This window comes from Cardiocondyla obscurior, linkage group LG08, assembly GCF_019399895.1.
Source record: "Cardiocondyla obscurior isolate alpha-2009 linkage group LG08, Cobs3.1, whole genome shotgun sequence".
Classification (NCBI taxonomy): domain Eukaryota; kingdom Metazoa; phylum Arthropoda; class Insecta; order Hymenoptera; family Formicidae; genus Cardiocondyla; species Cardiocondyla obscurior.
The window spans coordinates 1,071,304-1,098,660 of NC_091871.1; the positions used below are offsets into that span (position 1 = coordinate 1,071,304).

General features: G+C 35.0%; 5 protein-coding genes across 14 annotated transcripts in view; 2 read left to right on the plus strand and 3 right to left on the minus strand.

The window, feature by feature from the left end:
* Positions 1 to 250: 250 nt before the first annotated feature.
* Positions 251 to 7,191, plus strand: App (Palmitoyltransferase app). Of its 3 annotated transcripts, none has more exons than XR_011546094.1 (10): positions 251 to 639; positions 883 to 1,217; positions 1,492 to 1,652; positions 1,823 to 1,981; positions 2,138 to 2,275; positions 2,366 to 2,520; positions 2,591 to 2,708; positions 2,840 to 2,949; positions 3,062 to 4,839; positions 5,711 to 5,843. XR_011546094.1 is itself a non-coding variant. In XM_070660560.1 (10 exons), exons 2-10 carry the CDS (start codon positions 1,069 to 1,071, stop codon positions 6,013 to 6,015), a joined length of 1,398 nt encoding a protein of 465 aa, XP_070516661.1. In that variant the 5' UTR covers positions 261 to 639; positions 883 to 1,068; the 3' UTR covers positions 6,016 to 7,191. The 3 variants fall into 3 exon arrangements, 1 of the variants encoding a protein (XP_070516661.1); XR_011546095.1 differs by having other exon boundaries at positions 251 to 635; XM_070660560.1 differs by having other exon boundaries at positions 261 to 639; positions 3,062 to 3,164; positions 5,711 to 7,191.
* Positions 7,192 to 8,247: 1,056 nt separating this feature from the next.
* Positions 8,248 to 11,534, plus strand: Mrpl45 (mitochondrial ribosomal protein L45). Its single transcript, XM_070660574.1, has 6 exons — positions 8,248 to 8,553; positions 8,821 to 9,153; positions 9,275 to 9,426; positions 9,572 to 9,620; positions 9,713 to 9,862; positions 9,938 to 11,534. Exons 1-6 carry the CDS (start codon positions 8,503 to 8,505, stop codon positions 10,223 to 10,225), a joined length of 1,023 nt encoding a protein of 340 aa, XP_070516675.1. The 5' UTR covers positions 8,248 to 8,502; the 3' UTR covers positions 10,226 to 11,534.
* On the minus strand, positions 10,693 to 13,134 carry LOC139104847 (glutamate receptor ionotropic, kainate glr-3-like). Of its 4 annotated transcripts, none has more exons than XM_070660569.1 (8): positions 13,054 to 13,134; positions 12,692 to 12,955; positions 12,444 to 12,538; positions 12,122 to 12,298; positions 11,707 to 11,936; positions 11,410 to 11,627; positions 11,017 to 11,261; positions 10,693 to 10,933 (listed from the first exon to the last, which is right to left on the minus strand). In XM_070660569.1, the coding sequence occupies exons 1-8, from the start codon at positions 13,054 to 13,056 to the stop codon at positions 10,693 to 10,695; spliced, it is 1,473 nt and encodes a 490-aa protein (XP_070516670.1). In that variant the 5' UTR covers positions 13,057 to 13,134. The 4 variants fall into 4 exon arrangements, with proteins under 4 accessions (XP_070516670.1, XP_070516671.1, XP_070516669.1 ...); XM_070660570.1 differs by lacking the exon at positions 13,054 to 13,134 and having other exon boundaries at positions 11,707 to 11,806; positions 11,891 to 11,936; positions 12,692 to 12,985; XM_070660568.1 differs by lacking the exon at positions 13,054 to 13,134 and having other exon boundaries at positions 12,692 to 12,985.
* Positions 13,054 to 16,377, minus strand: LOC139104848 (glutamate receptor 1-like). Of its 3 annotated transcripts, XM_070660573.1 has the most exons (8): positions 15,545 to 16,377; positions 14,989 to 15,083; positions 14,705 to 14,884; positions 14,408 to 14,625; positions 14,065 to 14,285; positions 13,713 to 13,966; positions 13,469 to 13,634; positions 13,054 to 13,176 (listed from the first exon to the last, which is right to left on the minus strand). In XM_070660573.1, exons 1-8 carry the CDS (start codon positions 15,698 to 15,700, stop codon positions 13,171 to 13,173), a joined length of 1,296 nt encoding a protein of 431 aa, XP_070516674.1. In that variant the 5' UTR covers positions 15,701 to 16,377; the 3' UTR covers positions 13,054 to 13,170. The 3 variants fall into 3 exon arrangements, 2 of the variants coding, with proteins under 2 accessions (XP_070516674.1, XP_070516673.1); XR_011546096.1 differs by lacking the exon at positions 13,469 to 13,634 and having other exon boundaries at positions 13,055 to 13,176; positions 13,653 to 13,966; XM_070660572.1 differs by lacking the exon at positions 13,054 to 13,176 and having other exon boundaries at positions 13,424 to 13,634.
* Positions 16,378 to 16,502: 125 nt separating this feature from the next.
* The window catches only part of Ror (tyrosine-protein kinase transmembrane receptor Ror), a 189,272-nt gene continuing 178,417 nt past the window's right edge, over positions 16,503 to 27,357 (minus strand). For 2 of the 3 annotated variants that reach the window (XM_070660548.1, XM_070660550.1), the window contains 9 exons: positions 23,554 to 23,638; positions 22,039 to 22,300; positions 21,825 to 21,949; positions 21,180 to 21,721; positions 20,844 to 21,080; positions 20,626 to 20,759; positions 19,995 to 20,553; positions 19,663 to 19,931; positions 16,503 to 19,582 (listed from right to left, as the gene is read on the minus strand). In XM_070660548.1, coding sequence (XP_070516649.1) covers positions 18,887 to 19,582; positions 19,663 to 19,931; positions 19,995 to 20,553; positions 20,626 to 20,759; positions 20,844 to 21,080; positions 21,180 to 21,721; positions 21,825 to 21,949; positions 22,039 to 22,300; positions 23,554 to 23,638 — 2,909 coding nt within the window. In that variant the 3' untranslated portion in view covers positions 16,503 to 18,886. Of the gene's footprint in view, positions 19,583 to 19,662; positions 19,932 to 19,994; positions 20,554 to 20,625; positions 20,760 to 20,843; positions 21,081 to 21,179; positions 21,722 to 21,824; positions 21,950 to 22,038; positions 22,301 to 22,776; positions 22,969 to 23,553; positions 23,639 to 27,357 lie in introns of those variants that run through there. The other variant, XM_070660549.1, reaches the window with a different exon arrangement.

Here is a 27,357-nt window from a genome sequence, read left to right on the forward strand (position 1 = left end):
TCGAATTCTCTTTCCGCGGAATCGAGTTAGCTCAACGACGATTCGACGCGATCCTGGGATGGCCAAGGGCGAGGAAAGAGACGCCACCGAGAAGGACAACAGGCAGTTTAATGATCGATGATCAACTTGCGCGACAGACAGGGTTAAACATTTGAATCGCGATCGCGCTCGTGTCGCCGTCGTGTCACGTGACAGCGAGTCACGTGGCGATTTCGCGCGAGCCGCATGGGGTCGCGAGTTTCGCGAGAGAGATATCTCACCTGAGCACCAGTGAGCACGGTCGTGCGGCGTACTCAACGTAGTTGACGGCGATCCGCGCGGTGTTTTTTTTCTTCGGAGAAATAACGCGCGCGCGCTATCATCGTCGGGCAGCAGATGGACAGACCGTTACGTCGGCGCCGGGAACGATGACGGCTTGACGATAAGACGAAGAGAACGCACGTCGACGACCCTCGGGTATCCGGCCGACCGCGTACCCCCCGCGATTTCCGCGAGTGGCCTCGCTGACCCAATTCCGCAGGCCCTTCTCTCGCGACCCTTTGTTTTGCCCACATCAGCACTTGAGCGACGGTGATGACGTCGACGTCGACGTCGCTCCGCTAGAACCGTGCGACGGAGCGTCGCAACTCGAACTCGTAGGTAAGAGTAACGCGAATGTTGACCTCTCTCTCTCTCTCTTTCTCTCTCTCTCTCATCGAGGGTGTCGTGGACACCTGACTTTCACCCAGTGATCGAGCTCAGGAAGAGGGATTAGGTTAAGTCGACAAACTTAATCCTGGTCTCCTTTGAGCGGTCTATAACTGTTCGCGGGACCGAGACGGGAGAGGTCAACAGAGGATATTGGAAGAGTTGGTGATTTAAATATATGGATGCTGTCGTCAGTGGCAGCCTTCACGCTTTTACGAGGGCACCAGACGACGCGGGCGAGATGAGCTATGTCTGTCCGAATTTACGTGCGGAAACGTCGAAGGGACCCCAACGCACGAACGTGATAAATCGCCAGCCGCCTGTTGCTGGGGCCTGTAAACTCATATATGGCAGTACGTGAAAGAGACACCCTGGAGCAAGATGCCTCACGTCACGCGGAAATGGGAATTGTTTCCGGGCAGGAATCGCTTTTGCTGCGATGGCAGAGTGATGATGGCACCTCAAACCGGAGTATTCTACATCACTGTGTGCCTCATTGTTGGAACAAGTGGATTGTTCTTCGGTTTTGAGTAAGCTTATTACATACTATGTATTACGTTTGGTTTCAAAGATAAAACACACTAAAGTTAAATGGAGTTGTAAAATTGGTAAACATTCATAATCTTAAATATAAAATCTGTTAGTCTTAAGATTTTAATGGAGGAAAAAAAAAAAAAAAAAAAAATATGTATGAGGATTAAATCGTGAATATTATTCTTGATTTGTTAACAGAAAAATTATTATGATATATACACGTATAACAAAATGAAATGTCTAGAAAATTTTTTCTCTTTTCTTTTCCAGTTGTCCATATCTGGCACTAAATGTAACACCGGCAATACCAGTAATAGGAGCTTTATTATTTATATTTGTAATGTCTGCTTTGTTTCGCACAAGCTTTAGTGATCCTGGAGTAATTCCAAGAGCAACACCTGATGAAGCAGCTTACATCGAAAAACAAATTGGTACAAATATATTTTTAGTATTTGTGTAAATATAGTAATAATTTTGCTTTATTTAACTATATTAGAAGTCTAATAACATTAGAATTCCAAGATAATAAATCTTTCAAAAATAAAAAATTTAATTATGTAAAATAACTTATTTTTAAAATATTCTTTGTGTTGAATTGTAGAAGTACCGAATAATGGTAATTCTAAGACATATAGACCTCCTCCCAGAACGAAAGAAGTCTTGATCAAGGGACAACCAGTAAAATTAAAATATTGCTTTACGTGTAAAATATTTAGGCCACCAAGAGCCTCTCACTGTAGTTTATGCGATAATTGCGTAGGTATGTATATACTAGTTACGTTATCAAAAATAGATATATTAAATTTGTTCTCTTTTTCTCTCTCGTGCTATCGGGCACTTATCAAAATTAATCTTAAATACGATACTAATTTCATCGCAGATATTAGCCGACGCTCAAAGATAATTATTTTTGCAGAGAGATTTGATCATCACTGCCCATGGGTTGGCAATTGCGTGGGCAGAAGAAATTATAGATATTTTTATGCTTTTATAGTATCCCTCGCATTTCTTTGCGTTTTTATATTTATATGCGCCGTTACTCATATTATTATGCGTGAGTAATTATGATCTCTTGTTCGTTACAAATAAATATTACGCGAGTACAATTGTTATAATGCTTTACGTCTGTTTATTGTGATTTTAGTTACGAATGATAATCAGCCGTTTTTAGAAGCGGTAAAACGGTCTCCAAGCAGCGTTATTGTGGGAGTTGTATGTTTCTTTTCTGTTTGGAGTATCTTGGGCCTCGCTGGCTTTCACACATATTTATCTAGCAGCAATCAAACGACTAATGAAGATGTGAGTATGTTTAATCAAGTCGTATAATAATTTAATCGACCTTTTTTTCTTATTCGTCTACTTCTTACAGATCAAAGGGTCATTCACCAATAGAAGAGGACAGGACAATTTTAATCCTTACAGCCAAGGAAATATCTGTGGAAATTTTTTTTATGTCCTATGTGGACCAGCTCCACCTAGTTTAATTGGTAAGGCTTTTCTCGCGCAGATTGCATAATATTCATCTATGCGAATATGCAAGTCATAGAAGCTCGTGGTATAGCTATGACGTAACTCTTTAATTGTTCATTGAATTAATTCTCTGAATGTATCGTTTCAGATCGTAGAGGGATAGTTACACCTGAGTATCGCGCGGAACACGAGCGAGTTGGTGACGACAACGTGATTACTAGTAAGACATATGGTACTGCCAAAATTGTGCAGCCTCAGGTAATTACAAATTATAATATGTTAATTAGTCTTCGATAATGTAGTTAAATTCGAGTAAATGTTTTTTTGTCAAACATCGTATATTTATTTGTTACATTTTTATTTATTTTAGTCAAATGGCACGACAGTTCAAACGAGCCCTAGCACGGACCTCGCGGGTTCGATGAACAACTTGATTAGCGGTCAACATTCTCCGAGAATAGAATCAATAAACGGTGAGTTGACCCTCTTGAGACATCCTACACGTTGTCCCGAGGATTTACCAAAATATCCGCGCCAATATATAAACGATACTTACATACCGCCGTACCCGGCGCAGCATTGCTCTCAGGATTCTGTGAAACATATTAAGTATGCCGAGGTAGATCGGTTAAATCCAGACTTTCAGAAATATCCGTGTAGATGCGAGGACGGTTTGCACAAATATCCTCATAGGTGTAGAGAGGAGTACCATAGATGCTCGGATAACAATCTTATATACGAACAATGTATAGGGGAACAAAAGTACGGCATTGATCTTCAGAAATATCCTCAAAGATACTCCGAAGATCCTTTACGCTATAAAATAAGCGATAAGAATGGTTATACTGATCTGCAAAAATTTCCTCAGTGCTATTCTGAGGATCCATTGCGACTTTCGCAGTCGCCACATATGCTTAAATATAACAATATGAGGTGTACCGAACACAGCATAAAATATCCAATAACGAAGAACATTCTGCCGGCGCGTATATTAGGTACGGGTGGCATACCGATTATTGGGCAAACCGCTATTGGTCTCGTGGTCAACAGATTCGGTTCCGGACCACTAACTAATAATTTATCGTATGCGGAGAATTCGTTATGTCCGAGCGACAGTACGGAGGAGGATCTCTTGAATCGTCGTTTTATTATGAGTTCGCTAAGCGACAATGAGGACATTTAACGTCTATTATCTATCGATAATGCATTTCCAAATTATAAAATTTATTTACAGTAGAGAAAAAAAACAAAATTATTATTATTATATTCTAAAGAAAATCTTGGATTTATTAAAAAACTTTAATGATTAAAATTATCCTATGCTTAAAAAAGTCTTGAACATTGAAAAAGTGTATACTGATTTGTATATACATATACATATAAATTGTTATGTGATTGTTCTCGATTCCTTTAATTGGGAATTTTAAAAAGCTATATATACAAATGTCAAGAAGTTGAATTTAATTGTTGAAACAAAGAGATATATCTATTTATTTTTTCAACGTACTGTTTTTAATTATTTACAGATATTTATTTTCAAAATGTGTATATATTACAGTTATGGTATATAAGTGAGTTAAGGATATTCAATACATCAATTATGTTAACGCAACTTTTCTTAATGGTAGTTCTTTTTTTAATTCATATTTTATACATTATTTGCACAAAAATAATTACGTTAAATTTTTAAATCTGATTATCGATTTGACATTTAATATTGTCAGTTTACAAAATAATTTGTATTTTTATAAATTTCTTCTAATTGCAAAATTTTATTACTTAGAATTTTTTTATTCGTAATATAAAAAACGATACGGCCGTATAATAGAAAGATATAACTTTGATTCTTTTAGGATCAGTTGTTTCGGGCAAACTTACCTATCAATTAAACATACATTTATTTTGATCTATTTAAAATAAAAGATCAAGATAAATATATGATTACCGGATAGAAAAATTTACATATTGAACTGAAAGTTGGAACAACTTACTCTTGATCCTAAATTTAGAATGTAAATGTATTTGTATATAGTATATTTATCTAAGTTTTTTTAGTAACTAGTAAGATTTGGGCATAATCCAATAAATTGTATTTCTCTGTTGTTTAAAATTACGTCCTGTTATCGAGGGCTCAGAGCGTACTACTCGGTAAGTTCATTTCATACATTTTGATCGTCATTGAGTGTTTTAATATACGAATGACCTGATTTTATTTTCACTAGAGCATTAATAAATCACCATACACGTGATGCGTTCCTTTCAAAGTTTTATAAGACTAATTTTGGAGCGATACAATTAATTACAGGGTTCATGGCTTGTGACTAATCGGTTTATAATTTACTTTTATATTATAGGCATGATAAGATTTTATATAATTTATAAATAAGCTGATGAACACACACGTGGAAATGCATCAATTTTTTGTTGTTTTTTTACTCGAGGAAAGAATTTGGACTTAATGTAATAATATTTAATTTTTTTTTTTTTTTCAATGTGCGTACGCTCTCATTTCAAATTTACATAATTCGGTAAGATACTTTGTAATGTAAAAGAATGTGACGATGTGGTTTGTTACCTATACTTCTTTTTTTTTTATCTTCACGCATAAATAGAAATCGGCGTTGAGAAAAAGATAGTCTTGCAATGCTGTTTAATATAAGATATTAACTCTACGGAATGTAGGAATGCGAGAATTAGTGCATTATTTTAAGTGGGTTAATTTAATTATAATTTATGATAGAGCTTGCATCGCATTGATACATTGTGTGTAAAGAAAAAAAAAACACAAGGCCAACGCTGCACTTCTCTGACAATAATTGTACAGTACAATTTTTTTTCTTTTCTGTTGACTAGTACTAAGGAGGTTTTGTAACAGCTTTTACCCTTTCACGATTTAATAGCAGTTTATTTATATTTTAATGCTACACGTGCACTTTTTTTTTCTTTGTATAAATTGTCCACGCGACCACACCGTCGAAGTGAAGCTTCACTAATCTGGTGTTACGAATTCTGCTTTTAGGTAGTACGACGAACAGTATAAGTCAACTTGTTACCAACGAAATACCGCTAGCGTCTCTCAACATAGCACCAATTGATATTGACGAAATCGCACCGCTGCCTTCTCGTCAGAGTGTCGTGGTCTCTTCCACTCTGGACACATCTTCCATACCAACGATAACTGTAACAACCCCTTTGTCTGCGTCTAGACTTAGACTATTACAAGACACGACGATGATAGAGTCCGCCTTAGATCTGGACTCGCTGGAAGATGCAAGCGTCGGTAGGGGCAGCCAGTCGGGGCTTATAAAAATGGGCGTAGTATAAAGTTCTGGCAGCAAGCCGTAGAGATTAAGAACGATCAATTTCTCCCTAAGGGATAGTGCAGTTTTAACGTTGCGTGTCGAAATAAGGAGTGTAATATGGCTTGCATCATCGCTGATAAGCGTCGTGCATGGTATGATAATTAAGTGCAACTGTAGGAAGATCTCGCAAGCCGGATTGCCCGTTCCCCGTTGCCAGGGAACGGTATATTAATGTTTTGGAGCGCAACAATATTTATATCGTTATACTTTTTATTGGAAGGAAAAGTGATTTCGAGAAATTTTGTAAATTAGAAACATAAGTCATAAACGGCAATGCCGAATTCGCATGCTATGGTTAAAGTACAAATATAATTCTTTTAATAATTAAATTTGTATGATTAATTGTATGGTTGAGTTGCAATACGTGTATTTAAATCGTAATTTCATACGACATATATTTATTACTATCATGTTCTCGCCTTGGAGCTACAATCGTAAGAAAAATGCTGATGATATTCCATTTTTCCAAGTGTAAACTCACTACTGAACATAGAAATCTGCCTAAAAATTAAAAAAAAAAAATTTTAAGTATTATTAATTTATTGTCTTTATTAAAATATTCGTGATTCTATAAAGTACTCAAAACTCTATTAAAAAAATAATAAAAAAGGTTGCTCGAAAGAAGATATTATATGAAATATAAAAAATGGATCATGTGCTACTTAACTTTGTTTATGCAAATTTATATATATTTATATGTATAAGTTATGTCACAATTTAAGAAAATTAATTTTTCCAGTTTACGGCATCTTTAATTATTAGAAATATATATATATTTTGCATTATTTCTGTATATAAATTAGAAAACCGACACCACAAAAACTCAATAATTTTATTGTAATAGGTGTAAAATGTCGTGAACAAACTGGCATTTGTTCGTGCTTATACTCAATGGATAAAGAAAAAGAATCAAAGTTGCATTATAGAGACTGGAAATATATTTGAATAATATAAAAGTGAAAAAAAGAAGAGAGAGACGTCGTTATCAGTAACAATATTTATTGCAGAAAGGTGTAAGAACTGACTTTTCTTTTTTTTCTATTACGTTTTCCTAACGTTCTTAGAAATATTGTCTTTTCGAAGGAATTTGTCGTGTACAGTGTAAAAAGTTTTGTAAATAAATTTTTCATACACGTTAGCATAGAGTTTTACAGAAATATTTACAGAAAATTTATTAAAGCATTGCAGTTGATAGCGAGCATTTAAATATTAGAATTATCACTGCCTAATTTATTAACAAATTTTCTATCAAAGATGCATGCTATTACCTTATTTGACATTATCATGCGATATTATTCAATATATTATGAGTCATATTAAAGATTATTACTAAATAACAGAGCAAATGTCGTATTAAAAACATAAAGGATTGCCATTACAAAGACTAAAAAAACTAAGACTATTCTTTTGTATATAAAAGTACATGTGTATAATATGGTATGTGTATATATTATGTAGATGTTATAATAATTAAATCTTATCTTAAAAAAAAAGCTGTGTTAATTTGAATCAAAGTGGGGTTTAATACGGCTAGAGGCGGCAGAACGCAGATTGGAATTCGGCTTCGCCGATATATTACATATGTTTAATGTATACTTATATATTTTTATATGCATATACTTTAATATATATTACTTTCAGAGAAATGATGCTTTTTTTTTTACAAATTTTTTATTTAATGAATTAAATAAGACAGCTGTCTTATTTCCTTGAATTAAAATACAGGCGCGCGCCTGTATACATATATTAAATATATTTATTTGCACTAATATTATATTGCTTTAAGTGAAATGATGTGTGGAATGCATCAAAAATTTTTAACCACACCGGTTGTACTTACAGAAAATATTAATAATATGTACAACCGACAGTCCGCAGTCTGTTTAAGTGGGACGGAAAATTTTTGTTGCATTGCACATAAAAAATTTACGTTAACACATTATACCTTGAACATTTCGGACCAAACACAATTCGGTGACTCGGATTTCGTACTATTTAAAATTTTTTAAGACTTGGCGATGTTACAGAGAAGCAGATCTGCGATATCTGCCGGCGACGTCACGAAAGAACAGGACAGACAGTGTATAAGTCTGGCCTGTTTTTCTATCCGACGGCAGCCGAAACGCTGGCTTCACACGGACGAGCCTCTCTATCTAAACGCGTGGAAGCCGCGATTCCGAGTTGGGTTCTCTGCGCCCGAGGCATTAACAGGCGCTACGGGCAAACACGGACACGGCATTGTGCCTAGTGTGCGTATGTTGCCCGTCTAAAATCTGCGACCACTGCCGCAGAGCCGCCACCGTTGCTACGTGATATAACCTCATGTGCGAATGATGAAACATAAATATAACAATTTAATATAAATATTAATAAATAACACATTAATTTGAATAATCGTTTTTTTTCTATTTGTAATTTTTACTGTTCACAAATAAAAAGATTCTCAAAAATGCTGTTTAGATGTGTGAATCCGGTGTTAACTCGTGGAAAATTTTTACAGGTATGTGGCTTACTGTAGTTACATTTTTCGTGAATTAATGAAATAACATTTAATTGTTCTTGTTTATCACGTTTTATAAAATTTTTAGATTACTAATTTAAATTCTTTCTGATATATAAAATAAAATTTTTCAAATTGTTTTACTCTACTTTTATACGAGTTAATTTAGGTTAAGTAATTAAAAAGTTATTTTAAATTAAGAGAAATATATTGAGAATCTAATGCGTCTATAATGATCAAACACAGTTATCAAGTTATTTATTTCAGAACAATTTGCCAGTATTGATTGGTGCTTTTAATTGTCCCAATAATTCTATACAAGTAGAACAAATACGACAGATAACAAAGCACTGGGATCCAAAATGGAAAAAGGAAAGAAGGCAAAAAGTTATTAAAATAAAACTACCTACGTTTGATGAGAAAGATGATGATCCTACCGAAATGAGTAAAGAAGAAATACGTTCACGAATGAAAGAACAAGGTCTTTTGCCACAGAAACCCTGGCAGGAAAGGCCAACATTTATCACTAGTACTACATCAGTTTTTGAGTCTTATATTCCTCCAGAAGGGGATGGAAAGTATTCTGCTATTTCCAAAGAGGTTTGCTTTTACCTTCAGTATTATATTTTGGGCAAAGTATGAGTATATAACAATACATGTTTTGTTAATTTTAAAATATAATAAAATATATTTTTGTAATGGTTTTATGATTAAAATATAGGGAGCAAAGCAAAAAATTTCATTTTTGGATAAAAAGAGAAAGTCTTTAATGGCCATTAGAAAAATTAAATCCTTTGATGATTTATTTAAGACATCATTCTTTTTAGAAGAGGCTTTAGATATTTATCAAAAGGCACATATAGCTTTAACTAGGTAAGAGGCAATAATAAATATGTAACGATTTTATACCGTTTTTAAGCCACAAAACTATAAATTAAAGAAATTATAAGAAAATGATACATAAAATATGCTTATTTTATTTATGGCTAGTCATTAAATAAAATAATTTTTTTTTCAGTAAAAATGAAGACGAAATAATAAAATATGTTACGGAACACGCATTTCCTGTAAGTTCGAAATATATCGCGTGTTTTTAATTTAAAACATTAACGTTATTATGTAATATTGTGACACTTATCTTATTTTCTTGTGTATTTAGAAAATGACACATAACATTATGAATAAAACTATACATTGGAAGTTCTTAGAGTCTTTGGAACCGGCTCGACTCGTTCACGCAAGAACTACAGATGTTTTAACAAAAGAGAACATTTTTGCACAACTTACCGTCCGATTTCACACGCAACAGGTTTAATAGCGTATACTTTGTAATTAATTAGTTTATAATAATAGAAATTAATTGAAAATTTTTCTATGTTTACAGGTTTTAGCAATTTACGATAGATTTGGCCGTCTCATACAAGGAAGTGAAATCCTGAGAAAAGATGTATTAGAATATATAGTATTTGAGAAACATTTAGCTAATGAATACGGTGTATGGCGAGTTCACGATAAGATTATACCATCCTGGATGGCTCCGACAGAAATAGCGGAAGGCACATATGTTATACCGAAGGAAGAACATGTCCCTGAACCAACTGAACCGCATTCTGTAGAAGCTACATTAACAGAAAATACGCCAAAAGAAGTGACAAGCACACAATCTTCATAAATTTACAATATATGTTTGTAAATTGGTAAATATTCGAAAAACTATTATACGAAAGCTATTTTAATTCTAAGAAAATGGAATAATAAAATATAATTACCGTAAAAATATATAGTCCACTTAATGCATTTGTTTTTCAACGCTGTTAAATCGAAAGATAATTCATATCAGGTTTGATATTGATTTTCATAATTCACCTGCAACAAATCAATTTTAGTCGTTATCGCAATGTAAAATGTCATCACTTTGACTATTTTATATGTAAAATGGCAAATCGGTCAAATTCAAATTACACATATCGGGATTTTTTTATATCAATAGAGCGTTCTACATCTTGTTTTTATATAATATTACTTATATATTAAATATATAAACATATAAATATATTATCATATAATTTAAATATAATGAAATAATTCAAATTTTAATTATATATATATATATACATATTTTTTTTTTATTTTTAAAGATTATTTTCTACGTTTGTGTTGTCGCGTATTCTTTATCTTGATTTGGTAATAATACGTTATATTTTCTAGAACGAGTATTAAAAGTGATAACAGTATTCCGTAACTTAATATTAAAAAAATTAAATAGACTTGATTCATATCAATCGTTTTGAACACTGCCTGTTGTGGATTTTCCAATCTTACATTAAACCAATAATTTATGAGAGAGTTCGTCAATCCAACTTCTTTCATTTTTATAAGTCTGAAAAGAAAACAAGACAATTTAGCAATTATAAGAACAATAACAATTTGGAAAGTAGCAATTTAATTTGTAGAATACTCAACACGTAGTTGATGGACTTCTTATAGGGATAGTTTTTTTGAAGTGCAAACGTTATCCACGTATCGTTGAAATTACCTACAGCCCGAAGCGGGCAACTGTTTCCGTGAACTGCTCTGAATCGATCCTCGCTTTCAAATATCGCATATTTTTTCGTGTCGCTGCAAATTGTAGCGTGCATGTTTTCTGAATTTTCTATAAAACGCACACGCGCAAATGGATGATCGCCGACCCAAGCTTTATATGTATTCTAAAATAATAAGTCGTGAGTTATTTATATAACTTCTGTAAATTAAGTAAGAGAATTTTGTTACGATTTTAAAACATAATATTTTCAAACATTAATGTTATGTAAAAAAATTATATGTTCGTACAGGTAATTTTTATTTAACACTTACGTGCATATAACTGTACATAAAGCTACCACGAAATGCTAGCAAAGTATATTTTGTGTTGTTAATGAGAGATTCTATGTCCGTGAATGGTAATATAAACTGTCTATTTGTCATACGAAATATAAGATTAGAACTAAAGGCTAACAGTATGAACCATGCGAATACACTCTTTGAAAATGATAAGATCTTAAACTTATTGTAAAAGGCGACAGGTGTATCCCCTATAAAAAATGGTATACATTATTTTATCTTATCGTAACTTTGATCGTAGAATGCTTAACATTTCTATTTTATACGTACCTTTTGCGGTCATTATAACAAATGAATAGAAAAAATGATCGCCTAGACTGAAGTTTACAGAGCGTTTCTTTGCGTGTTTGAACTTGTCCGTCGATATTTTCTGCAGAAAATAGCCAAAGCAACTTAGTACGATGAATAGAAGTGCTACGTAAAACCACATTTGCCATGAAAACAACGTAAATACCCATTTGTTATCGAACAACCATTCCGGTTGAACGTAAATATGAAACCTGAATTGTGAATGCATATCTAAATAATTATCATTATTGCATAATAATAAATTGTGCAAATAAGATGTTCTGTTTTTTTTATTATTATTAAAAGCAAATAGAAAACTCTCGACTAAAATTCGAAAACAGGATGTTTCTTAATATTGATTTAATAGTAAGTATGTGTGTGTGTATTATAGACTCACTTGATTCTCCAAAGAGGCAATGTATAATCCACGATTTTGTTGTTACTGTTTGAACGGAATGCACTTCTCATAATAATCTGGGCTTCATTTCGTTCGAGCATGCCAATTAAACCACTGTAACTACCATTTTTTAACTTCTCGCCGAAACTTCGCGTGGTGGATCTTACCGGGATAAGTCTAAAAAATGTGACATTTTAACTTACAATCGACAAATTTTATTACTCATAAAAGTTAATTAATTTTTAGTATGTATATATACTATTATGAAAAAAAATTGTTCAAGATATACGTAATATCAAAAAATAAAATATTTGTAACTTACGTAAAATTGAGATAGTCGCTGAGATAATGCATTATATCGCCACAAATACCAGTAATTTTTGTATCGTTGTCGTGAAACATTACTATATTCTTATCCTATAGACAAAAAAATATTGTCATATGATCATTATTCTACAGTTATAACGTTATGAGTATCAATTGTTTCAATTGGCTATTTGAAAAGAGTTTCCATAACGTTTTGCGGAAGAAAAGCTGTATATCGTTCACTTCAAAGCCACGCACTCGTACCTCATAATAGGAAGCTTTTACTATTATTCCTCTCATGTCTTTTATACTATTTGATGCTTGGTGCTCAGTCACATTTTTCTGAAAATCAGCGAATTCCGGGATGCTGAACAGCTGCACAAATTTCTGCTGTTGTTTGCGCCAAATTATCCCATTCACGGCGCAACAATTCTTTATTACAAGTTGAAAGATTACGACCATCAAGACAAATCGCGTAGTCGTCACTCGCCAATTTTTTCTTCGTCCAGGTAATTCCATGTCGATGATCTTACATAGAACACAGTCGAATGGGAACATATTAGAGCGCAGTTTTCAACAAGATACGCACGTCGTAATATGCAATTTGTCTCTTAATGGATCACCACCATCTAATGGACAGACGTTGTCGTTGAAGATCGATAGATCTGTCCTTTTAGCCAGTCGATGGATATCAGACAATGTAAATGCGTTCGTCTAATTCACCAAAAATAATTCCAATTACGCTAATACTGTCGGGCAGAAAAATAATTCACAGAATATTAAAAAATAAAAAACATTATTACCCTATAAATAAAAAAATATAAGAAAATAAAAATCATGTATAATTAGTAGATTTATTACTTGTACTTGTAATAATAGTGTTGCAGTTTACAGTTTTATATCGTATAAATACAACAAAGTTAGTAAACGCGAGTTAAATAATTGGTGGCAAATAAAATGTTTGGAAAATTAATTCGTAATGGCATATAAGAAAAATTACGTTATTTTACGTTTGTAAGCGTATACAATTTTTTCAATTACGAGAATAATAAGAGCTGCAATCATTCCACAGCACATCATTAAAATTACTAAAGAAATTTGATTTATTCCGATTGCTTCCGGCTGGGCTTTATTGTGTTCAACTTTTTTTGTCAACCAACGATCCATTAACTCGTCCCACAATCCAATTTCCTTTAATCTAAGTATCCTGTATATAAAAATTTACTTTTTCATATAGTCCGTGCTATCCACGATTGTATTACAATTGTTGGCAGTATTCTTTTACCCGAGATCAATGGTTCTTTTGTACTTGAAGTTTCTCACAATGCCAGAAGCTATCCATATCTTAAAGTAGGATTGTCCAACTGGGTTTAAACGACATTCGACTGGGTATATCACTTTGTACTCGTCTTCACCATAGAATGGAGTATACTTTACTCTACCTTGTGCACATGCCAGTTTAAACATTTCTTCGATTGTTGGTACAATAACGGTGCGTTTTGAAGCTCTTAGTTTCCGAAATGATAAGGTTTGAGATACCTATGCATTTAAATATTTATAATACGTACATGATGTAATTCGATAGTTAATAAATTAGTTTAACATACACAAATTATATCAAACGTATTTATTAATACCTTAAACGCTATGTCCTGAATAGAACCTTTCACTGCAACAATTTTATATGAAGTATCGCTCAATAAAGAGTCTATACTATCGAATGGTGGTGTAACAATAACTCTTTTTGTTATATAAATAAATAAAAGCGCTCCAAATGACATGGATAATATAGAGCAAAAGAGGCCTAGTGATGTTTCTAATATTTTTGATCTTCCAATAAGAACATCTGGAATGTGGCCTGAAATAATTGTTAATTAATAATTTCTCTTAGCACAGCGGCAAAAAAAAAATGTATAGTATCAGATGTCTATTATTAAAAGAAAAGAAACAGAATGAGATATTCACATTAATCATTCATACTTTGATTACAGATCATTCCAAAGTTATAAAAAATGTGATCGCACATCGTTGACCGTTTGGTGGTATTTTCAATCCGTGAGAGGATACTTTGTGACCAAAAGCTGCAAATGCTTAACAATAGATACATAACAAATATAAAGCACCATATTTCCCAGGCGAACACTTTTGTCATCCATGTGACGTCATATGTTACTTCACTTTTAATAAACAATCGATGGCTGTAAAATTATTTCAATATATTATGACAGTAAATTTTCTTTTTTTTTTTTTTTTTCGAGATTAGCGTAGAATTTATACCTGTTCATCCACAAAGGCGTTGTAAAATCAGCAGCTATACGCCGAGCATTGTAAGTCTCGACTTTTGGTATCGCAACGGTTTCATTTCGCGAAATAATACCTAATAATCCCTGTATAAAAACGGTTTGATTTTTCTCTGACGCGCCCAAGCTAGACACATTCGATCTCACCGGTTGTAACCTAAACAAACAAAGCGTCCTCCGTCTTAAATTATATTCGATTCGTCAGTTGTTACTTTAATATAAAATAAAAAAAATCGGTGCGTCGACACAGTTTGACCTTACGTGAAATTAAGTTTTTCAGAAAGAAGATTCCACAAATCACCACAGAGTCCTGTAACTTTCCTGTCGTTATCATAAAATTCGAGAAAACCAGGTTCCTAAATTATGCAGTCGTAATTATCATTTAATCTTCACTAATTGTATGTATAGTTTGTATCGCTCAATTATTAATAGGTTATAAAATATAAAACAAAGCCACCTTCGCATTATTATATTTCGCGACACAATTAATCACAATTTTATATAAACAACTAAAACAAACCATATACATGTATATAGTATGTTTTCTGTACCTCCACAGCTGAGCTGGTGCAGTAAGCTAGAGTGAGAGAGAAAGAAAGTATATTTGTTTTACTTTAATTTATTACACTAGTCTGCACCAGTTCAGCAATTCAGCTACAGAAAACAGACCTAATGATAACTGCAGCTTGTCAAATTATATGAATATTAAATCACAGATGAAGCAGATAAGAGTTAATTTTAATGGAAGACGTCACGTAAAATATTCAAAAAGGTAATTCAATAAGAAAAAAGGAAACTGAATACAATAGCAGCTTACCTCAAAAGATGTTAGAGTCAGGTTCCACAATTGGAAATTGTGAATTTCCAAGGCTCGACTTTGTTTAAGTCGTTCCTTTTGCACCATGGCAAACTCCGGCACACTAGAAATTGGCACGAAAGCCTTTTGCAGCTTGTTCCAAATCACGCCGTTCATTATTTCAAACAGTGGCAATGCCCAACGCAATCGAGAATAATACTCTTTTTTCCTAAACACTTTCCAGTACGTTTTACCGATTTGCAACGATAAATGTATATTATTTTCTCGCGCGATATAATTACAGGAATTATCATTATCATACCTGTGATCTCATTGTCCACAATGTAATGAAGTAATAGAACGACAGATAAATGAGAGATAAATGAGACCGATAGTGTCCAATAAAAACTCTTGTTTTAGTTAACATCACTTTTTGAAGTTTTTTTTTTCATATAGGGAACACCACATGACTTGAAACAATTCTTTTTATAGTCGTGACAAACAGTGAAAATGCTATTCGTTATAATTCGTTTAATTATGCATTGATTAGAACTTCCTGTTTAATGACGAAAGTAAATATTCATCTTTTAGACTGTAGAATTACGTATGTATAAAGATAAAAATATATAGATCATATTTACTTGGCATGTTTAATGCATTTATCTGCAATAATAATTTTAATGTGAACCGCGATAACGCGGAGACATTTCGCTTACGTCATTTATTCGTAGCTAATCAATTCTCATTGTTATCAGGATCTGCAGGATACGTGTGCCATAATGACAGGTCGATTTGTTATCACACAACGGGGCTAATGCGAATACAGAAGCGATCGAGGTCATCAATATATATGCCTTCGCTGTAAGTAAAACACGTAAAGCAGTAATTTCATATTGCAGACATTTTCAACATCTCATGGTGATAGTTTCTTTCCGAATTATATGACGGATATTAGCTGTAAATGATCCAAACCTGAATGTACAAAAAACATGAATTGTATATTTGACTGAATATATAAAGGTCTTAAATGTGTATAATTCGCTGAAGTATACATAAATTAACTTAGGTCTACGTTTTCGTGACAAACCTTCGAGACGATCGGAAATACAGTCGATATAAATTTCGATTCGGAGGTTCGCCAGTTTCTAAAAGTCTTATTTAACTCAATAGCACTTTCGTGCGTTCTGTAATAATTTCCCGGTTAACGGACGTGGGAGTAAAAATTACCGGACGATGTCGTTGAATCTAGTCTTTCCTTTTTTTTTTTTTACTTTTTCTCCAACGAACGGAACACACTCTTCACGATTTATTTTCATTACAATCAATACAAAATTATAAAAAGTATAATACAGTCTCCCTCTTAAATGCTTTAATTCTAAGTTTTTATTCCCTAATCGCTCTGCATTAATATTTACTATCTCAATTTTTAAAGTGGGCATTATTTTCGCAAACTTCATCGAAGTTCACTAAGTATTGCTCGATTCAGTATTGAATTGAGCGGCAATATTTAGCGCTTGTATATTATACGCCCCATACATGAATAATACATAATTTATACACAAACGCCGATAAAGTTTTTCATTTAACTTCACTGAGTATTCGTGAGTATCAAATCTCAGTCGCCTTTGCATCTTTGAGGTCCATAAATGATTATGTGACTAAAAGAAAGATAATCATTAAAAAAAAAAAAACTTAACACAAAGTATCTTCCGTTAACGGAGACACAATAATGTTTATATTAAATATCTAGATTTTTAATTACTTATTAATTTTTTTTACGTTTAAATATAGAATATATTAAATTCTTGCAGCACAGTACTTTTTGGCTTTTAGAAAAGAGTGACCTCAAAGATTCACAGATATAAGATATTTAATAGGATTATTATAAAAATGTACAAGTTGAATACCTTTTTATTAACAATCAATATTTGCTATCCGGGTTTTGGCATACGATATGGTTATAAAAATTGCTTTTTAGAAAACATCTCAATATATATTCATAAAATACACACATGCACGCGCGCACACGCATCCATGCATACCTTTCTTCTATCGCTCTCTCTTTCTCTTCTTACTTATTATAACATATATCCGATTGCCTGCATATACGAATCTTTTTGAACAGTTTTGTAAAGATTATTTAAAAACATAATTCATAAGAAGTATGGCTTATATAGAGCGTAACAATATATTCCATACAATATTATACTCCTTGGAGCATGCATATGATTAAACATTCGTTTTAATATAAATATCAACTTTCGTTGACATTACGTTCTGCAAGAGAGAATTTACTTTTCTTTTATGTGAAATAGAATTATTTCTCGTTCATTTTTTAAAATATATTTTACGAATAAACGTATAAATTATATATTCGTTAGTGTAATGTTTTAATATTTATCTTTTCGTAAAAATAAAAGATGTACGTCTTAAAAACACAGATTATTAGAGCACGACATCCGGTTCCATGTCCCACGTATGTATATATTAAACTATACTGTATCAAATTAAGTGTAAAATATTACATATATATATATGTATATATATGTAATTTATTTTCGATCTTATATGTACATTCACCGTCAGGAATGGCGTTCGTGGTGCTGCGCCGGCGGCTAGCGTACGTGATCTTGGCGTGATGTGCGTGGAATCTCACACGAAGCGCGCGCGTAGATGTGTATTGGAGCATCGGTCACTGAGGACTGAGAGGGAACGTGGCCTCTCCCTACTACACCTCCCCGCACTCGGCGGCCGAGAGAGGGGGAGGTCACGTACGCCAGCCGCCGTCGCCGCTCGTCGCAGCAAATGCCATATCTGCTTTTCATTGTACATATGTATCATATATATGAATATGTATATATACGATCAAAAGTAAACGGTAATGTTATATATTATAAAATACGTGTATATTTTTATAACAATAAATAAATGCATATATATGGCAGTGATTAAGTAATGTAGCTATTTTCTGTATCTATCTTGTTTATGCGATACCATCCAAAATTATCATTTGATAGATCATGAAGAAATATATGTTATCTGAAATAAATGCAATATAAAATACATATATATTTGTAAAAATAAATAAATGTATGTATATGATAACTTATCTCGATAGTATCGTATAAACATTTTCGCCTCAGAAAATATACAAAAAGACGTTCGTGACAGTTTTGTTATTTTTTTTTCTTTCTTTTGGATTAGAAAACTGATTCTAAAAAACCTATCTTAATGACAATCTACACAACTTCCAAGATTTTTGTTTTGAGAATGTGAATGTAAGGAACTAATGTTCCCGTTAGAGAGAAGCATTATTTCGTTTGTGATCGAAGATAAATCGTTCGTATTTGTGAATGAGATCGTTCACTTTGATACCCTCGTTTCAGTTGTGACTTTACTGGGGTCTGGTAACCTGACAACCAATTGTGCGCCGTTTTGCATCGGTCTTGGACCGTTGTTGGGCATGCTCGGTTTGGGCATACCTGTTTGAGGTATTACCGCAGGTAAAACTTTTTTCGCGCCGCTCAATTTAGGTGAACAACACTGTTTGTCGTCGTAGATATCATTTAGATTGACATTTGTAGTAGGAATTTGATAATTAGGTGTTTTTATCGGCGTTCCATGCTCCGAGTTAAAACCGCAATTTTGTCTCTGCTCCAAACAATTAGAATTTGGAAAAGTATTTGTTGGCGGCAGCATTTTTATTGCGTTACTGTGATCACTAAGATTACACATCGTCGACTCCGTACCTGTTTTCTGATCGCTTTTGTATATTGGCGCCGATAATTGCGTCGAATTGGTCTTGTTTGTGCTCTTGTGGCTACTGCCGGAATAACTAGTGATAGATTCGTTGCAGAAGTCACTCAAGTAAGTTTGATTTATGTACCAATTATGTAACCGGTGATGAATTTCTGGAAATTGTGGCCTACGATTGGCTACTTCGTGCCAGCACTCGATCATCAGACTGTAAATCATTGTCGGACAGTCTTCGGGACATGGTAATAGTTGCCGTGAACGAATCATGTCTATGACTTCTTGATTGTTGTATCCATAATATGGCTAAAGAAGAAAATATATAAATGTAAAAAAATAGAATTAAAATATTTATCACTGCTTTTTATTTAATATTTTAATTTTACCTGCAGACCATAACTGTATATTTCCCAAAGTACAACTCCAAAACTCCAGACGTCTGATTCTGTGGTAAATTTACCATAAAGAATCGACTCAGGTGGCATCCATCGAACAGGAAGTAGACTCTTAGATTGTACTCTGTAATAATCACTGCTGTATATATCTCGCGATAAACCAAAATCTGAGATTTTGACTGTTAGATTATCGCCTACTAGGCAATTTCTCGCTGCCAAATCGCGATGGACATAATGATGACTCGCCAGATATTCCATGCCTAAAGAAAACAATAATTATTGTACGTAACAAAAAAATGTTAATTTGATTGTAAAATACCCACCGGAAGCAATTTGTAAAGCAATGTGCAAAAATTCCGGTTGCTCTAGAATTTTTCCGCCGCTATTATTTAATGGAACATCTGATCTTGGGGAGTGACAGATTAAAAATTCGTGCAGATCTCCTTGAGTCATGTACTCGAAGAGCATACACATTGGCTCTCCTTTCAGTATCACTCCGAGTAAACAAATGATATTCGGATGCCGTAGATCCGTCATCAATTCAACTTCTCTTTTAAAATCGCTTTGAGTCTTGGGAGTCGCGTTTTCCTTCAGTGTTTTTACCGCTACATAAATAGGTAGTTCACATTTATTTCCGCTTTGTAATTCACCCTTGTAAACTTTTCCAAAAGCGCCTTCACCGAGTTCTTGCAAGAGCACGATGTTATTTGTAGTAAATTGCGGTATCCTATTGTTAGAAGTTCTACTACTGCCACTGCTTAAAGTGCCAGTGCCCGGCGTCGTATTACCAGGTCCTGCCAGAAGAGAACTCATTTCCATAGGTTGTGTCGTGCTCCTCCTTCCATCATATATGTTTTTATCACATTGGATACTAGTTAACATCTGTTAAAAATAAAGTATTATTTTAGTATTTTAATTGAGATTTATAATTTAAAAATATATAGATATATTTACTTTATTGGATGGTAAATGATTCATTTGTCTTCTGGATTTCCTACTTCTGTAGCAGCAGCAATAACAAATTAATATAGTAACAAATCCTCCTGTTAGTACAAAACCAACGACCGCGTAAATCCATAAATTCTCAACTGAAAATAACAAATGTTTTGTATTAAATATACAATATAATACAATAGACAATAGAAATATACTTATTTTTCGTAAATTCTTACCACATTTAGGTATATTGCAAAATTCTTTTTGCATTCTGTTATTGACATCGACGTAACACCATGGTTGAATGTCTTTGCCTCCAGGATTCCGGCAATAAGAATGACGTCCAGCTAATTCAGGATAATCGGAAATTGGAAGATTAAAGTGATGAGACCACCGTAAACACGGCCTTCCACTAATGGTTGTTTTTACAGTTCCTCGATAAGATTTTCCATTACCCCAGTAACAATAATCATCTGTAAGAAATATGTTAAAGTTATTTTGATATGGAAGTAATATGATTAAAAGCTAAAATTAATTTAAAAAACGCATTATCTTGAATGCTTTATACATACTTTCTTGCACATTATTTGCAATGGACAATCCAAGCGTTAGGCAATCACGAGCTTCAGTTGTTCCTTCTAATGGTAAATCAGAACATTCAACCAAAGGCACTTGATGCCCAATTAACGGATGTCTCTTCGCTATCGCATATTCCTTTCTGCATAATTCGTTCTCTAGCATTTCACATTCTTCACGACATATCCTTCGCAATTTGCGATTAATTTCGTTTCTACTGGATGCTCGTGTGTCGCCATAACTTTGATTAATTATCTTTTTGTTGGTTGATTTTCCATCTTCATTAGGCATAAAGTTGAAAACCGGACCCAAGGTAGGACTTCGTTTAGGAACGCTGTGCAGCTTCGAAAAATCATCCGCGTCATCGCGGTCTCCGTCGTCTAAGAAATCGTCCTGCTTGGAATTCAGAAGATTGAACAGTTGCGTGCTCGCTTCCGCGTTCTTCGGTTTCTGACTGTTAGATGAATCACGGCATATTGGAAAAGCTGAATAGCAAAGAGATGGTTTTGCATAACCTTCGCAATTCGACGAGAGCTCACTGTAAAATAAAATAGTTAAAAACATTTTAATTTTTCGTGGTTTACATAAATTTTGTAGTACTTTACATAAATTTTATTTTAATATAGTTTGAACCAACGTACTTTGAGAAATTAATAACTTGGAAGGCCTTCATTAGTTTCTCTTCGAGCATTTTTTGCGTCATCGGAAATATAATATAAACAGATTGGTTTCCTACAAACTGTGCACAGGTTTTTCCTACATATATCTGTAAAAATGTAAGCGACTCGTCAATCATTTTCAAATAAATATCTCAATTTAAATTTAAATATATCATTAGATTTTTATAGCACAAACCTCGCAGGTTCCTTTATGATTGTCCTTTCTGCCTGAAACTGAACTTATGCTTGATATCTCATCAAAATTCACATTAGGAGGGAATTGTATATTGCCATTATTAAGGCCGCTCATTGTATTGAAGTCCATAGTACTAGATTGTGAGCTGGTTGGCTGTGGACTCGGCGAAAGTACATTGAATGGGTTAGCGGATGCCAAGTGAGAGAGGTGAGGTGTAGATATCCCAGTCCCTGAGATGTCCAACATATCTCCATGTCCCATGCTGTCACAGTAAAGAGAACATATTTCACACATATTATTACCTTTATTATATATTTATTTATTATTATGAAAAAAAACGTTAAGAAAAATCATATTTTTAAAATAAAATTTTCATGATTTAAATTTCACACAAATTAATTTTACGTGGCCAGAGTAAAATCGCTTTAATAAATAAAACAACAATTATCATTTATGACATTTTTATGTGATAATTCTGGATTAAGACGCGTTATTGTTTCAAAATATAACCTCAGCGAAGTCGAAAGTTTTAATTGATATTCGTAGAGTTTCGAGGAAAAATCAGAAAAAATCGGTTGCTGTCAGTCGCTGTTTACCTACTAGACGATCACGTCTCAATGCTCGAAAAGCCGCGTTATTTGTAAAGAAAAAAAAAAAAAAAAGAAAAAGCGATTGTCTTCGCGCGGTTCTATTTAATCTAACCTCACGGAACGAAACTGAAGTCGCGTGGGGTATTACCTCGGCTCCGTCAAGTTTTCGGCGTTAATTACGGCTCGTACAAAAATACACGTATTCTGCAACAAGGCTAGGTACAAGAGTAGCTTCATAATTCGTAGATCAAGTATCAAAACATTTGGCTTAACGTGCAAATAGCTCGTGCCATTTCACACCACACCCGGTGTCAACCATTTGTAAACTGCCTCCGCGATGAAAACGGCGATTGAATCGAATACCGATTGATGGCGCCACAATTGCAATCGCGCCACCTCCGCGCAAGCCCATTGCGTGCGACGTTAGAAGTAAAAGTTTAAAATAATCGCACTTTTATTGCGCGCCTCGATGAGTCTGCCGGAAGAATTTCCTCTCCGTGTTGGAAGTGACGGAATTACGTCTAAATAAGTGAAATGGCAAGTACTGACGCAAAATCTCGAGGAGAATAAGGAAATGATAAGGTAAACGATAACAGGCGCCTTGAAATTCTGATATTTCCCGATTTTTTGTAGGCGACGAACCTCTTACACTCACATCTCCCCCCAGCGGTCGTTGATTCGCGATCTTTCTACGATGACGAGCATGATTTCGAAGGAAAAGAAGAGATTTTAGACACTCGAATAGATTTTTCCGTAGCGGAACAATGAATTATCGTTACTTATTGGGTGAAAGACGGGTTAGTAATACTGATAGTGGCAATAAAAAGATATAAATTAATTCATATTTAAGAACAATTTTACGACTTAAAGTTTGATATAATACGAGGATATTCATAAATAATTTGTATTCCAGAATGAAATTTACCCATCGATAAACCCTGGGCCGGATAATCTCGTCGAAAATCTGTCGTCCGATGGCTGTCCCATGGAATGTTCCGGATGCACAGGAGCTGCAATTAAAAGGGAAAAGAGTGACGTCAGATCGTGTGTGCTAGCAGCAAACGGAAATGTGAGTACAAAAGTTTAATATATATTCGATATATTAAGTATTCGCATGTTAATAATTTTTCGGTAAAGTTTCTTGAAAGAAACTTAATTACATAAAACGCACTCATCGATACCTAAATATATTTATGCGATAAATTAATGCTATGCAGCATTTGTTCAACGTCGATTGACAATAATATTGCTTATATTTAAGAAGGCGTAATATATTTCATTTGTGTAATTTATCAACTTTAATATTTTGTTAATATCGGGCGGGAAGATAAGACTTTGCTGTAGGATTTTGCTAGTTATTCGGGCTGCCCATTTGCCCAATGAATACGAAATAGGAAACGTCGGCTAAAGATCTAAAGAGATCCCTGTATCTTTCTGGCAACATGGCCCGACAGCTCGGAGCGCACTAACACGCGTGCGATTACAATCCGTCAAGAAGAAGACGCGACATCAAACGCCTCTGTTTGAAGAAAAGCAATTTCGCGAGGCAATCGTTTCGGCTTATTATAGACGAAGCGATTTTCCGGAGGAATAACGGGATGGGAGTTCTCGTGTTCGCCTCCTGTTACTGAGGATTTACAATTTTTTGTTTTCTCTGTCTACATATCTGTCTCTCTCTCTCCCTTCTTCCTGCGACGCACAAAGCAAATAATATCGAAAATCTGAATCCACCCTTCGAGAACTCGAGAGGGTGCGGACCGTTCTTCTCGTTGGATCGAAATCCGTGAGCCACCCTCAATTCACGAAAGAAGGACCCGCGTGGTTCTTAAGAAGTTGCGTAAAGAGTCGCCAATTGCATTTCTACGTGCTCTTTAATTTCGTAACAAAAGAAGCAGGCAGCACTATGCTTATTCTTTCGAGATTGTTGCCTTTATATTATATTTCCCGGATTTTTCTTTCTATTTCTGCCAGCGCGAATCAACTTCGGTCTCGGTTTAACTCAATTTTCCATCTCGTTTCAATTCTTAGAATTGAAAGGAGATAAAAAGCGAATTGAGGCGAGACAAAAGTTAATTTACATTGGTAAAAATGGGTCGAGGCTGCGTGACAACGTCATCGAGACATTCAGCCCGGGACGTGAACGCAATAAAATTTTCCACGCGATCGAGGATAAGGACGATTAATTGTTCGCTCGAGTCGTTCCTTGCCACGATTCCGGGCGATGATAAATACGCGGGTGCACGCGCAGCGTCACGATTATGCGCGGAGATACACACAATGAGACCGAGAGCGAGGTAGAGCCCTTTCCCGCGAGAGCCGGGGTACGCACAATGTTGCGGCGCGATGCAACTGGCGGCCCACGTATTATGCATCTCGAACAGGAAGTGGAAAAGATAAGGCGGCTTGCGGTCATTAATAATGCCCGCCTACTCGCGGAACAGCACCGCATCCCTCCGACCCTTTAACAGCGCGCGGCGGTGACACCGTTTTACAGGGCAGTTATATCGGATACCCACCACGATTTGTCACGAATGACGAGGCACAGTGTTTTGACGTAAGGTTTCAAGACGGCGTTTCCGTCATTAAGAGGGAGGACCGGCCTAATCTGGCAGGCCTATAAAAGATAACGCATCGCGTTTTAACATTGCGATACGAATGAAATCTCGACGAATATGAACTGTAAACATGCATTTAATGCCGGAAACTGGTAGGCTGCGATACAGAACGCAACGGCAAGTTTAAAAAAAAAAAAAAAGACTATCGGTTTATAATTGTTGCAGGGATTCTCCGGGACATTCAATATACACGACGGTTCGTTATTTACCAAGACACGTGCGGCATTCACGTGTACGTGGGCGGATATCAAGAGTTTATTCCACGTGCTATTACATTTCCGATCTAATTAGGTGCCTCGACGGACAATGGCCTGTTGAGTTTTATTGAGGGAGATAAATTTGTCGCAATTAGAATTCTCGCCATGTAATAGCTCCGACGCGTAACGTCCGTGGCGCATTTAAAAGGCGATTGTTTCTTTGTTATCGGGCGTGATTTATTAACCAATAACACAATATGCACAATCGTGGCCTTAATTAAAAAATTTACAAAAAAGGAAAACGATAAAGTAAGGCAATTATTTTTAATATACCGCTCGGCGTGAAATATTAAAGTCGCAATAAACGATGTTACGTATAACGAGTGATCAGAACGTAACTGCCGCTGTGAAATGGCATTATCTTAAAGTAGCGAAATGAAACATCTTAGAAGAAGATTAATGCGTTTGAGAATGTTATTATCTCCGTGCACTCTAATTAGCTTTTCAATTGGGATACTCATTGCGGTTCATAGTGCGTGCAAACTACATTTGTTACAAATGTTTTATAGACTTTCGCAGGCAAAGGAGGCGGTAAGACGAGCCGCGTGCGCTCTTCGATAGTCATTCGGGAGACCGCACACGTACGCCTCGCATGCTTGTACGCCGTAGTCAATGAGAGAGGTCGTTGATCATTGGTCAGGCAAGATTAATGATGCCCGTGCACGTGCACCGCTCTCGTGTGCGTGGAAATCGGGTACCGGCAAGCGGATTTGAAGCGAATTTCAACCGCTAGACTTCCTATACTACGAATCGCTGAGTAAGACATCGATTCGCTGTTACAAGCTTATCAATTCTTGTTCCTGCAATTTATTATGAGCCTCAGTACCTAATAACAGCCTCTAATTCAACGAATTTCATCGCGAGATAGATAGAGACTTGCTCTTTTTTTTTTCTTTTTTGAACTTTATATAGACGTCCGTGAAAACAAATAGAAAAATTTTTTAGCTAAAATTAAAAAACGTCATGTATAAAATCGATACGTTTTATCAACATGTGCCACATATATGGCCGGGTTTGGCACGTTCCGGTTATGCAACGCTTATGCAAATGATAGCAAGGTTCTTGGAAGGCATTTTTAAAAAGACATATCCAACGGCTGAGGGCGCATATCATATACTCGAGGTAGAACGATGATGAAATAAGCCATTAAGTCACGAAGCTCGGCGTAACATTACGAAAAGCAACGTAATCTCGTCTAATGTCGTGCAATGAAACGTAATAGCGGACACAATGTATCACCTTATTTCGCATGCGGCCATGCAGATAGTACGTTGCATCAGTGAGAGGAAATCATCTCGAGTTTCTCTCTCTCTCTATTAAAAAAAAATTTTTGTATGCTTTGGTGCTATATTTATCTTATAATAAACTTAGAAGAGTTTAGCTTCTTTACATTTGGAGAATAAATCTGTTCAGAAATGATTTGCGGCATCGCAGCGTGCAACAATGCTGCGCAAGTGATAAGAAAGCAATTCTCTCTCTCTCTTTTTGCATACACGCGTGCTTGCTATAGATGTATATGCTTTTAATTTTGTACACGAAACGGCCTCGCGGGAGGTCAACGTTTACACGAGCAGCGTCGTTACTCAGGTTCTCTATCGTCCTTGTAAATTATCAGTGGAACGTTCGCGGCACGCCATCCCGTGAGGTCACGTATGCGGCCCTTGGAGCCTGCAGCCGGGGGCGGTCGATGACGTCGGCCGTGCACGCGCACGACAGTGAGAAACAGAAGAAAAAAAAAAAGAAGAAGAAGGGCAGAAAGAGAAAGAAGAAGGGAGGAAGAGAACGTTTGTCTTTGATAATCAACGGATGTCCCATCCATCTTGGCCGAAGGGTCAACACTTTTCCGGGTGCGACACC